The sequence below is a fragment of the Camelus ferus genome, chromosome 3 (genome assembly GCF_009834535.1).
Source record: "Camelus ferus isolate YT-003-E chromosome 3, BCGSAC_Cfer_1.0, whole genome shotgun sequence".
In the NCBI taxonomy this organism is placed as follows: Eukaryota; Metazoa; Chordata; class Mammalia; order Artiodactyla; family Camelidae; genus Camelus; species Camelus ferus.
Window position 1 is genome coordinate 84,915,718 of NC_045698.1, and position 12,040 is coordinate 84,927,757.

Below are 12,040 nucleotides of genomic sequence, written 5' to 3' on the forward strand. Positions count from 1 at the left end.
CAGATGCGTGGCTCGTCTCCATGTACCACAAACACACAAAAATGCCTCCTGGCTTATTGTCAGGCTCCTTTTGAGGCAGAAACTAAAACCATCACCTATATGACAGTTCATCTGGTTGTCTAAAGAAAGTTCTTAATGATTATTACTTCTCCCAAACTTTTATAGTTTTTGATATTAAAGTATGAAAACAGTATTCTGTTTACACTTTTCTTAAGATTTCTTTCCAAATTTTGGAAAATTTCAGGAGTTTTTTTTTTTTTCTATGTGTTTATTTTCCTCCCCTCAAGTAAGATTAGCCTTTTAGATTATAAAGCTAAATCTTGCAGAAAGTTTGGGGACAGAGGAAATAACCCATTGTTACCCATGTATATTTCTGCTATGCTAATACCATTGCTATTTTCCTTCATTTCTTTTCTTGCATTTTTAATGAAACAAATCCTGCTGTGCTGAGTTCCCACATGGTGGAAATTATGGTGTAGAAACTGGTGTGGAAGCTCTGGCGGCAGAATGTTCCTGAGCCTGCCCTTACCTCTTAAGTCCTTGTAGTAAGTCATGTGGTGTCTGGGTGCTTCTAGTTCCCCATTTTTAGTATGGGAACAGTGGGAGTGCTAGAGGCTGCCGCATTTTGTGGCTCATGGCTTTCTTCTGTCTTCAAAGCCAGCAGCCATATCACTCCAACTTCTGCTTCCACCATCACATCTCCCGTCATCACGTCTCCTCTCTCTGACTTGGGGACTTCTGCCTCCCCCATGAGACTACATGGAGCTTCCCTGGATAATTCAGGATAATCTTCCCATTTCAAGATACCTAATTTAATCACACCTGTGAGGTAGTGCATTCACAGGTTCCAAGGGTTAGAACGTGGGCGTCTTTTGGAGGACCGTGATTCTGTCTCCCACAAACCCCTTTACCAGCCGGCCTTCCCACTGCTTCTCCTAAGGAAACATCAGTGGCAGCCAAGCCAGTGTTCCCTGTCACCCCAGTATATGAAAAGTGCTGCCTCTGTCTTTGCCGTGCTGATGGCCTTCCCTCTGTGTTCCCATCTATTCAAACAAACTGAAACAGTTTCACTTCTTCTTCCATGTGCATACCTTTTATTCCCTAATCTCTTTGTTCTTGAAACTTTTTCCATTTAGAGAAGAGATTTCTACTGAAATTAAAAGCGTCTAAGAGATAATTAAAACTTAGTTATGCCAAAGTTTTGTCGGTGGAAAAGTTACCATCAACAGTGGGTACGTAGCAGGTCTTCATGGAGTGAGTTCTGTATAAACTCCTCTCGCAGAATAAAAAGGGAAGGGAGTGGTCCCCCCAGGCGGAGGGGATGGTGTTTGTGGGGTTGTGGAATCTGGTCACTATCTTCAGGGATCAGAGAGGCCGCTGGGCTGGACACAGCCGGGCAGGACAGTTAATCATTGGGTGGAGTGGCAGAGGGGTATTTATCTTGTAAGCAGCTGAGCCCTACTGGAAACACATTGTCTTGGGTTTGTTTCTCCTCATTTCAAGCAATTCATTACTCACCTACCAGCGCTGTCACAGCCCAGCAGCTGTGATGATCAGCATCCTCCGTTCTCCTGACAGAAATAAAAAGGAAAAACATTTCCAATACTGTATCTTCAAGACTTTTTTTTTTAAGGGAGAGAGAGATAATGGTTTTATTCTGAAATTTAAGAAATCTTGGGATTAATATTGTTAAAGGAAGTTTCTTTAAAGTGAAACCTAAGAAGCTTAGTACCGCAGAATAAATAGCTTTTTTGGCTTTGTTCTCACTTGAGAAATACCTCAAATAGTGTAGAGAAGAGATAGATATTTATTCCCTTACAGATAATCATAAATTACTCCTCTCCCCCCACCCACTACTGAATCAGTCTTATCAATAAATGAATATGTTATAATATTTCCCATTGAACGAAGAAGACCCCACCTTGGATCCCATCTTCTCTCCCATGTTCAGCCCGTGCTCTCCTCTCTCAGTATGGTTCCTGGAAAGAGGAGCCTCTGCCTTCCCGCTACCCGCTTTCTCTTTATCCGGCTTCTTAGACTTTGCAGTGTCTCTCTGTGCAGTCTGATGATGCCTCTTAGAAACACTTTCCTGACTCAACTTACTGTTTCACTACCTCTTCACTGCTTGCCCTGCCTCTCATCCCTGCTCCCTGAGAGTTGGTTGTCTCAGACCGTGGCCCTTATGTTAGTTTTCTCCAGCAGCGTAACAGATTGCCACAAGTTTAACAGCTTTAACAACACAAATGTATTACCCTCAGGGTCTCACTCAGCTGAAATTAGGGCGTTGCCAAGGTTATGGTCTCATCTGAGGCTTGGGGTCTTCTTAACATTGTTATTTCCTCATTTGGTTGGAATTCGATCCTTTTTATCTTGCCGAAGTGGCTCTCAGCTCCTTGAGGCCACTCTCAAGTGCTAGCCACGTGGCCCTGTCGTAACATCTGCCTGGGGTCTCAAGTGTAACCTGACCAAGGGGGTGGACTGTCTTGTCACCTGTCGTGTAATGTAACCTGACTATCTCACCAGATTCACAGGTCCTGTCCAGACCCAAGGGGAGAAATTGTACAGGCATGTACACCAAGAGGCAGGATCTTGGGAGCTGCTTTGGGTTCCACAACCCCTTTTCTCCATCTGTACGGAATTCCCAGTGTTGTGTTATCTAGTTCTGTGACTGCAATACCTCTTAGGTATTGTGACTCCCAGTTTACAGACTCATCCAACTGCCTGCACATTATGTCTGCACCCTAGATGCCTGTTGGACATCTCTTATTTGAAATCACCAAAATGGAACAATTGATTCTTTTATGATAGGATTTCCTTTGGTTGGCTATAATAGAAACTTGACTAGGTTTCTTAAACAAGTAAAAGATTAATTATTCTCACATTGCAAGAAAACTGAAGGAAGGCAGTGCAAGTTGATAGAGCAGTTGTACAATATCCATGTTCCAGGCTCCTTCTGTCTTTCTGCTTCACTGCCTTTACCTCAGCATGTGACTTTCACCCTCCGGTTACAACATAGCTGCTGTCCCTCCAGGCATTGCTTCCACATTTCTGAGAAGAAGAAGAGCCTGTTTCTTTTTTTGAGGAAAGTAGGAGCCCTACCCAGTAGACTTAAACGACATTTCATCAACATCTCTGTCACATGGCCATCCTAATTACAAGGAACTTGGGAAATCGAGTTTTTGCTCAGCAAGTTGGCACTCTGAATGACATTTTTGTTTGTTTGTTTGCTTTGTTTGCAGGAAGAAAGAGGGAGTGAACAGTGGACAGGCAACTTGCAGTTTCAGCCATATTCCCCACTCATGTGGGATTCAGTTTTGCTGCAAGTTACTGTAGAACCACAATAATGGTGACACTAACAGATGCATCTTTATTTCTCACTCACGTAAATGTCAGGGCTGGTGTGGCAGTTTCATGGTCATCAGGGAACCAGGCTTTTGTGGCTTTCCCATTCTCAACATCAGGCTTCCACCTCATGGTCAAAGGTGACTGCTCCAGGTCTAGCCATTAGGAGGAAGGAGGAAAGAAAAGAAAGAACAGCCCTTCCCTTTAAGGTCACTTCTGAAAGTTGCACATACATGTGTGTTGCCTGCCTCTGACTGGAATTCAGTCATGTGGCCACACGTAGAGTCCAGGGAGATTGGGAAATGTGTTCCTTATTTTGGATGGTCATGTGCTCAGCTGAAAATTGAGTGTTATATTCTGCAGAAGAGGGGAGATTGGATTGGGGGAGGTAATTAGTGTTCTCTGCTGCTTAACTCTAAACCTGGCATTCTCCCACCTTTCAGTGAACAAGAGGCTACCAGGTGATGTCAGAAACCTGAAAGAGTCAAGGTCATGGGGTCGTTCTGATCACCCCTTTCCACGTAACCCCACCATCTTCTGCTGCTCTCCACTTCCACTGCCAGCACCATAGTCCACATCACCACTGTCTCTTCCCTGGACTTCCACAGGAGCTTTTCCTGGGCTCCCTGCTCAGATTCCACCCCCTCACCATCCATCTTGCTCTTAGAATCAAGCGTGACTTCTTTAAAGTAAAAATCCTGTCAGGTCATTTCTTTGCTGAAAATGTTCAGTTTGCTTCCCATGTGGAAAGATACTCAAATTCCCACCATGGCCTCCAAGGCCCTACCATGTCTGACACTGCCACCTCTCTGAACTGTCTTCTGCTTGCTGGGACCTTCCTTCTCCAGCTCCTTACCTGGCCCTTCCCAGCATCATTCAGGTGGCTCCTCGAACTTTCCTGACTCATGCAGGCCTTCCCCAGCTGCCCTCAATGCAACTCCTATCTGTTACTATCTGCCCTTACCCTGTTTTATTAAACTTGTTTGTTGTTTTTTTATCTGTTTCTGGGTATGAGATCCCCATGAAGGCAGGAGTGTCTCTAACACCAGACTAAAACATGGGAGAAGCTTAGTGTCTTCTATTCCATGACCTCCTTCAGGGGCTCTTTGTCTTCCCTGGGATTTATTTTTTCTGATAGACCAAAGAATAATGTACTTTAACAAACCCTGAATTTACCCATCTTCTCCCTACTATCTGCTGCTTGGAATCCACCTTCTTCCAGGAGGCTTCTGTCTGCAAATCCTCTGCCCTTTGGCTCCAACCTAGGCTGATCGTTCTCTCTGCCCTTGGATTCCCCTTCCCCTTGCTGATGGGGAAGAGCTATGAGTCCTGATCCTATGTTCCTCTTCCTTGCTTTTAATCTCTCAGGTTTCAAGAACTACATACTTCACTTGGTGTAAAAAAAAAAAAAAAAATGCATGGGAGATAAGCTTTCTCTCATGATTGATGGTGTGCTGGTTCTAGAAATCCATGTCAGATTAAATTGCTGCAGCATTGACCTTCCAGCACCCGTTGTTGCTGATGGCAAGTCAGTTGCCAGTGAGTTCTGCTTCCTTTTTAATTGCCCCCTTATGTTTTTCCCTCTATCTTCTCTTTGTCCTTGATATTCCGAAATCTCAACAGATAAGTGTCAGTAAGTGTGAGTCCTTTTTTATACATTATGGTGACAACTGAACGGGTTCTTAATCTGAAGACATATATTAGGTCATATAAAATGTTTTAATTCTTTGCAAATTTCTTTGAAAATTTCTTTTAGTCTTTATGAAAGTCTTACTAATTTCATAGTAAATCTCCAGGATTAATCCTGTGTTTTGTCTTTTCACCTACCTTTTCTCTCACTTTGTTTATTCTACACTTTGAGAGGCTTCTGTGATTTTATATTCTACATCTTTTAATTTTTAAATTTTTCTGTCATTTTTTTAATTTTCAAAATCTCTTTCTTTTTCTCTGTTTCCTTTTTTCTTTTTTTAAAATAGAGGTAGTGGGGATTGAACACAGGACCTCACAAGTGTTAAGTATATGCTCTACTACTGAACTATTACCCCCACCCCATATTGTTTCTTTTTCATAGCAACCTGTTCTTGTTTCTTTTCCAACTTGTTCTTGTTTGATAGAAGCAATAACTTCTCAAATCTTTTTGTGGATACTAAATAGAATTTTTAAAGATCTCTCCTGTTATTTGATTTTTCTGTTTCCTTTAGGATTAGTTCAGTCTGTTTTTCTTCTCCTTTCTCCTTCATAGTGCTAGTTTCCCATGAAAGAGATCCTTGATGGCCCATCCAACTAGGTTAATTATTCTGGGTATTTGTCCTTGGTTCCTCTGCCTTGGGTACCTATGTCTGGTCCCTCTGTAGGGTGTGTCAAAAGAAGGGCTTCATTTTAGAGAATGAGGGGAGTGAACCAGATATTAAGCTGGGGGACCCCATGAAAACCACACTGACTGAAGTGGCCACCACCCTTCAACCCAAACATTCCATTCAGTTTCTTTAGAAACAGTGACCCTTCTTATGGGGTGCGGGTGTGCATGCTTAGGGATAACCCAGGGCTGCCAGTCATTTCTGTGGTCTTTAGCACAGGCTGGGGCATCTACTGATCCCTCTTCTCGTTCCCTCCTCCTCTAAGGCCAGTTCTGAGCACAAAGCCTCTCAGGCTGCTGAGAAGTTTGGTTTCCAGAGCCTTTGCAGGCCCCCTCCCTGAAGTGATCTGGGCTGCGGCTTCCTCTGCTCTCTTTTCTTCATCATCTTGCTCCTGCTTTCCGTCTTTTAGAAACTTGTTAATCTTTCACTTAGTCATTACTCCTTCCTCCCTGCCCCTTTTCTTCATTGTTCTGTGTCCTATTCCCTTTGGCCGTTTTCTTTTTTTAATGTCTACCAGGATTAAATTCAGGTATGTGAAACAGGAATTCCACATACTGGTAACCTGGTAATAAGGATGGAGGGGGGCAATTTTTTTCTCTTAAAAAACAGGTCTGGAGATGGGCAGTCCTGGCTCTTGCAGTGGCTCCAGGAGGAGCTCAGGCACTGACTCCTTTTTTTCTGTTCAGTCATTTGTATACCTGTCTTCCATCCCAAGTTGCCTCATGGTGGCAGATGGTCATGGCAGCTCCAGCCATCACGGTCACATTCTAGGCAGGAAGAGGTGAAAGAGGGGTAGGACAGAAGGTACAAGTCAGCTGAGTTTGCTCCACTTTAAAAGAGTTCTTATAGAAAGCTTTCCCCAGTGACTTCTGATTACTTTTGTCTTACACTCTTTGCTTTTTAAGCTGAATTTAGCTGAATACAGTATTTCCAATAATTTAGGAATTTGGTTGGTAAGGAGAATAGATTTGGGTTTGCAACTAGCACTTTCACACTGTTATGTTTGTGGCGCTTCAGGTGTGGAGGAAGGAGGCAGACAGGCTAACGTCTTGAACTAGAAGGGCAGATCTTTGAAATGCACAAAGACTCCTCCATTTTCATGATGTGCAACACGTTTCAGCCTGGAATGGTTAATGGTGAATATATGCTTATGTATGGGAAGAATTTGTTATTGCAGTTTTGGATGCTGGGGTTTAACTGTGTGCACTTTCTTAGAGATCACTATGCTATTTCTTGGCATGTGTAGTAAAGGATCAGATTCAGTAGGTTTTCCAAATTTTTAATTAGAACATTAAAAATTATTTCATTTTAGAGATAACGTATTAGTTTTGTGTGTGTTGCTGCTGCAACAGATTAGCACAAACTTCGTGGCTTAAAGCAACACAAATTTATTATCTTATACCTCTCAAGATCAAATATCCAAATTGAGTTTCACTGGGCTAAAATCAAGGTGTCAACGAACTGTAGGGGCAAATTCATTCCTTTCCCTTTTCCAGCTTCTAGAGGTCACCTGGGCTCATGACCCTTCCTCCATCGTCAAAGCCAGTCACATAGCATCTTCCAGCCTCCCTTACTCTGACTTTCCTCCCTCCCTCTTGTAAGGATCCTTATGATTACATTGAGCCCACCCAGGTTGTCTAGAATAATCTCTCCATTGTAAGATAATTAATTTAATCAGATCTACAAAGTACCTGGCTCTGTAAGGTAATATTCACAGGTTTAGGTGTGGATGTGATAGGATGCTCCTGCGACAGGCAGCTCTAACTCAACTTCCAATAGAATTTTCCTTTATTTATATAATAACCCCTTAAAACTGCTGTGGAGAAGGGCTTAGATAAGAATCATCATTCAGTTTTCATCAACAGAATTTGGACCCAATGCTTAGGGATGTTGGAAAGATCAGTGTCTTTTTTTTTTAGTTCTTTTTATCATAGAACTTTTAAGAAACTCTCCATATGATACGGTCTAGTTCATATGGCATTTCCAGGGATAATTATAAACAACTGCATTTTATTTTGCTTTTTTATGTGAAAAATACGTGGACTTTTCATCAGAAAAGTGCTTCTTCCAACCAAAATTTTGTTGTATTAGTTGATTTTGGAAATTATAAACTTTGATATTTCCTTTATAATTCATCTACTGAACTTCTAATTTTACAGAAAAAATAATTCTAGTCCAAAATACTAGATGGTGCACAATAATAACAACTCCAAGAACACACAGCTCTTGTCCTGAAACCTGAACATTTAGGACAGCCAAATAAAGAATCTTTTGACACAATTACAGTGTATTTATATTTTCCTTTATCTTTTTTACTGGAAATAGCAGTGGTTCACTTTTTTTTTTTTTAATTGGCTTTCCCCTCAAATAATGTCTTTATAATTAAAAGATGTTTTCTTTGGGTTTTGTTTTTTTTTTCTGTTTTTGTCTTTATAGCTTAAGAAATGTATTAAAACTCCAGAAATCCCCTCTAAACATGTTCGGAACTGGGTCCCAAAAGTCTTGGAACAACGACGACAAGGTTTGGAAACATATTTACAGGTAAGATGTGTTTCGATCCTCAATTAATTTCATGTAGCTTAAATAATCACATATCTCAGTATTGTTTCTCAGAACTTAAGGGTGTGATACAAAGTACATCAAGCAACTAAACATTCTAGATTAAAAGATTTAAAACTGTATGTTGTCGGTTGGTTCTTTTAGCTTTAATTAGGTTCTGTTTAAAATTGGTTATGTGGATTGGGGAAGCAAAAATTTAGTATAAAAGTAAAAACTGTATAGAGGGTCGGTCTGTGTTTTTGTTTAACCTTGCAAATTTTGTTCTGTTTTCCCCTCTAAGATTTGTTGCTTCCTCATAACATTCCCAGCCTTTTGGTTTTGAGTATTGGGGAGATAATGAGAGAAACTGCATTTTCAGGGGGCCTGGCTTAATACATCTAAGGAATCAAACTGAGAACGAGTGTATAAAAATTACCTCTGATGAAGTGCCAACTTCTCTGAAAATTAGAATGTGTGTTTTTAAAAGAATGCATAAGATGCTCTTTTCTGCAGCTGGGAGGAGCAATGTAACTACCTCAGTAAGATAAGACAAAGTAATCTCTCTGCCAAGGGACAGAAAAAGCAAAAGGAGAGTGTGGAGCGGTTCTCTGAGTTTTAAAACCAAAAGGGCTAGAGGCCTCGGGTGAATATTCAGGGCAGTTATCATTAATCCCAAGTGCACTGTGCAGGGCACAGCTGAGAGGAGGGCAGGGGGTGCAGAAGCCTTGTGTGAGCCAGGACACCTGAGTCCACTTGAGAGGCTGACACATGAGAATGACTAAGGTGAGCATGATGAGGAGGGATAGGGTAGAGTGGGGTTCTAAGTCTCAAAAAATGAAGAGCTGGATTTGACCTAAGAGTTACGGGTTTACCATGATGATCTATCCATTCAAGACGCTGCATCAGAGAAGCCAGTAGCCATGACTGTCTTCATCCATTGCTATCTTCGCGACCCCCTTCATCATCAACCCTCAGTGGATTCTGTTTGGGTGGACAACTGTGGACTGTGTGAAGCCAGTATGCTATATCCTCTATAGAGCTTTTCTGGGTGGTCGTGTCTGCATGACTGGTGATTAGAAGCTGAGGGAAAGCTGTCGCTCCAGGCTCTTACTTAGTGATCAAGTCACAGGACTCTCCCCCAGTAGAAAGATGCTGAGAGCCTGTCCATGGCCTCCTGCGGTTCCGCTGGTCTTTCCAGCATCACGTAGGAAAGCTGACATGTGGAGCCCTCATTCGTCAGAGGAGAGCTGTCTTCACTGCTTTTGTTCTTCTGCTTTGGGCCGTGGTGGCTGGATCCTTCACTACGTCTCCCCGGGAGTGGAGATTAAAGGAAATAGGGACCACAAATGACAGGAAAATGTGTGGCCATGTGCCTAGAGACTCTGTATATGAAGTGATGAGACTTCCAGAGCCTCGGGTGACAGTGCAGAGCAAAACCAAACCAAAAAACCCAAAACAAGACTTTAGACGTTGTATCCAAAGGGTAAAAATGCATGTTCTCTATAATTAAATGGAATAGGTAAACAATGCATTCTAATTTGTAAGCCAGATTTTCCACAGACATTGTATATCTTCAAGCTTTAGTTCTGAAGAAAGCTTTACTCTTTCCTCCCAGTGTGTTTGACACATGACTTCCATTACTCCTCAGTGTAAACATTTTAAGTTGTTTGTACTTGGGATATAAATATGCAGATAAAATCATCTGGCATAGAGAGGAGTTTACAGTGACACTCAAATTGAGCTTAGAATTTTCTATTCTCAGAAACAGGGCTTGAAAGATGTGGTCAAGGGACTGAGAGGGCTTGGTTGTCAGTCAAGTCTCAGAGGAGTTCAAGGACGCTTTCTCTTCTGCCTCTTCCCCCTGATTCTGTTTGCATGCAGTGGGACCCAGGTGGAAGTTAGATGAGTGTGAATGCTTTATCAACCCCCAGTATAATGAAGCCTTGACTGAGGTGTCATTTCTTGACTCATGTCTTATGTCTCTTACTTAAGAACAACAGTTGTTTATATTTTCACCTTTTTTCATAAGAAGTGAACAGTAAGTGTACACTGAGTTTGGGGAGCAAAACAGAGATAGCACATAGAAACTCATGACAAAGGATAACCGAAGCTAATATAAATCTCTAAAAAAAAAAAAAAAAAAAAAAGTTTGGTCTAAGAAAACAGTTCCACAGCTGGAGTTGGGCTGATTTGTTATACAGGATGTGCAGGGTGCTATCTTCAGAAGGCCCTATCTACCTGACTAGCCTACCCCTCATTCATTTTGTAAATTATACAATACAATATAATGTTCCATTTGGTCAGAAGTCTGCTCTGGATCAAAGAGTATTGTATTTTTAACTTTTCGAGTAGTGCATGAAGCATCTGTGAAAATTGACCACGTGTGCTTGAGAATGTGTATTCTCTAATTCTTGAGTGCAGTGATGTATAATCAGTTGAAGTTTTTAAAGCACATCTCTTATATCTTAGCTTGGCTGCTAGATCTATAAGAAGAGAGGTATGTTAAAATTTTCCACTTACATTTTTATGGTTGCTGATGTAATTGGGCTTAGTGCAACCATCCATGATCTTTTTATTAGTCCCTCTTTATGAGCTTTTTTCTTTTCTTTCCTGCTTTTGGATTGGTGGCAGATTTTCCCTCTCCTTTTCTCTTCCCATTTTCTCCTCTCTGTCAGTTTGTATATTTTCTTTTAGTGGTTACCTGTTATCTTTAGTTTCCTCCTGAATATTACAAAGACTTTATAATGTTTTCAGCCTGATCACCCTGGATATAGGACTCTTAGTTGGTAGTTCTTTTTTTTCTTGCAGCACTTGGAAAATATTGTGCTGCTTTGTTTTGGCCTCCATGGTTTCTGCTAAAAATCTGTTGTCATATTAATTGCTTTTCCTCTATATGAATATATTGTTTTAAAATGGCTGTTTTCAAGATTTTATCTTTGTCATTGGTTTTCAGAAGTTTAATTATGATATGTCTTGGTGTGTATTTCTTTGAGTTTTTCCTATTTGGAGTTCTCCTAGCTTCCTGAATCTATAGGTTTATCTCTTTTGCCAAATTTGCAAGTTTTTAGCCATTATTTCTCTAAGTAATTTTTCACCCTTTTCTCTTTCCCCTCTCCTTCCAGGACTCTGGTAACAGGAATATTAGCTTTTTTTTTTTATTATAGTCCCACAAGGCCCCAAGTCCTTTTATTTAATTAATTAATTAATTTTTTACTGTTTCTCTTCATTGGTCAGATTAGATAATTTTTGTTGTTCTGTCTTCCAGTTGACTGATTCTTTCCTCTGTTCCTTCCATTCTGCTGTTGGACCCTTCCTGTGAGCTTTTTATTTATGTTACTGGATTTTTCCATTCTATAAAACCCCATTTGATTTTTCCATATAGCGTTTATTTTCTGCAGAAGCTTTATATTTCTCTTGTTGAATTTTTCTGCTTTTTTCTTTTGTTTCAAATGTGTTCATAATTACTCATTGAAACATTTTTATCATGGCTGCCTTGAAATCATTGTCAGATAATTTTTAACATCTCTGTCATCTCATTGTTGGCATTTATTTATTGATTGACTTTTTCATTCAGTTTGAGATCTTCCAGGTTTTTGGTATGATGAATAATTCTGGTTGAATCCTAGACATTTTTGTATTATGGTACGAGACTCTGGATCTTATTTAAACATTCTGTTTGAGCTGGCTTTCTCTGATGTTGCTTGGTCAGAAGAAGGTGGGAAACAGGAGATGCCAACTTGTTACTACCAAGTGAAGGTAGAACACCAGAATCCTCACTTAGTGTCATTGACACCTGGGGTAGG

General features: G+C 40.8%; 1 protein-coding gene across 8 annotated transcripts in view; it reads left to right on the forward strand.

Moving 5' to 3' along the window:
* Positions 1 to 12,040, forward strand: part of SNX24 (sorting nexin 24) — a 132,328-nt gene that overhangs the window by 75,968 nt on the left and 44,320 nt on the right. For all 8 annotated transcript variants that reach the window (XR_004318673.1, XR_004318675.1, XR_004318672.1 and 5 more), the window contains exon 3: positions 8,136 to 8,240. Coding sequence is in view for 3 of the 8 variants with exons in the window: in XM_032476590.1 (XP_032332481.1) it covers positions 8,136 to 8,240 (105 nt within the window). In the remaining 5 variants the exon portion in view is untranslated. The remainder of the gene's footprint in view (positions 1 to 8,135; positions 8,241 to 12,040) is intronic.